This window comes from Phalaenopsis equestris, unplaced genomic scaffold, assembly GCF_001263595.1.
Source record: "Phalaenopsis equestris unplaced genomic scaffold, ASM126359v1 Scaffold184466, whole genome shotgun sequence".
Classification (NCBI taxonomy): Eukaryota; Viridiplantae; Streptophyta; class Magnoliopsida; order Asparagales; family Orchidaceae; genus Phalaenopsis; species Phalaenopsis equestris.
The window spans coordinates 1-600 of NW_018204415.1; the positions used below are offsets into that span (position 1 = coordinate 1).

Sequence of the window (600 nt, forward strand, 5' to 3'; positions counted from 1 at the left end):
GGAAATAATTACATGCCTTCTCAATCGGTTGACCCGTCTTTCTTGCCAACTCTCCAAAAAGATAATCTCGAATGCGAAGAAGTTCATTTGCTTCATTTCTTACATCATCAGCCTGGTAGAGCAATTACAGAAATTTTTAGGGAAAAAGAGCATTCAAATATATAGAAATCAAACACTAAGTAGTCAATGATACAAACCTGACCCCGGGCTGCTCCTGCTGGGGATTGAAGAGCAATTCTACAAAGAGGCATGGCAACTCGGTTACCCTTGATTTAAAAAAAAAAAAAAGAAAATTCAGTATTCCAACTATTTAGCACAATTTAAATCAAAAGCAGTAGGTGAGAGAGGAAATAAAAAAGAGATACATAAAAATTACTCTATTTGCTGTTTTAAACAAACTTAAAACAGTCAAACCTTTTCTCCGGCAGCAAGAAGAAAGCCTGCCAAGTTATAGGCATAGCCAACACAGTTGGTGGCAACTGGACTTTTCAAACTTTGCATAGTGTCATATATGGCCATACTGGGAGTGAGCTGCAAAGCAGGTTTATATAAGACTAACATGGGAGCAATATGAAATTTAACATAATTTGGGGATTAAAA

At 36.5% G+C, this 600-nt stretch overlaps 1 protein-coding gene across 1 annotated transcript; it reads right to left on the reverse strand.

Annotated features, from left to right (window-relative positions):
* Positions 1–16: 16 nt before the first annotated feature.
* Positions 17–531, reverse strand: LOC110034343 (ATP-dependent Clp protease proteolytic subunit-related protein 2, chloroplastic-like; the record flags this gene model as incomplete). The annotated part of the gene is made up of 3 exons (XM_020738617.1): positions 17–112; positions 198–266; positions 415–531. Coding segments are annotated over 3 exons (282 nt in total), but the record flags the coding sequence as incomplete, so codon positions are not given.
* Between the last annotated feature and the right edge of the window lie 69 nt (positions 532–600).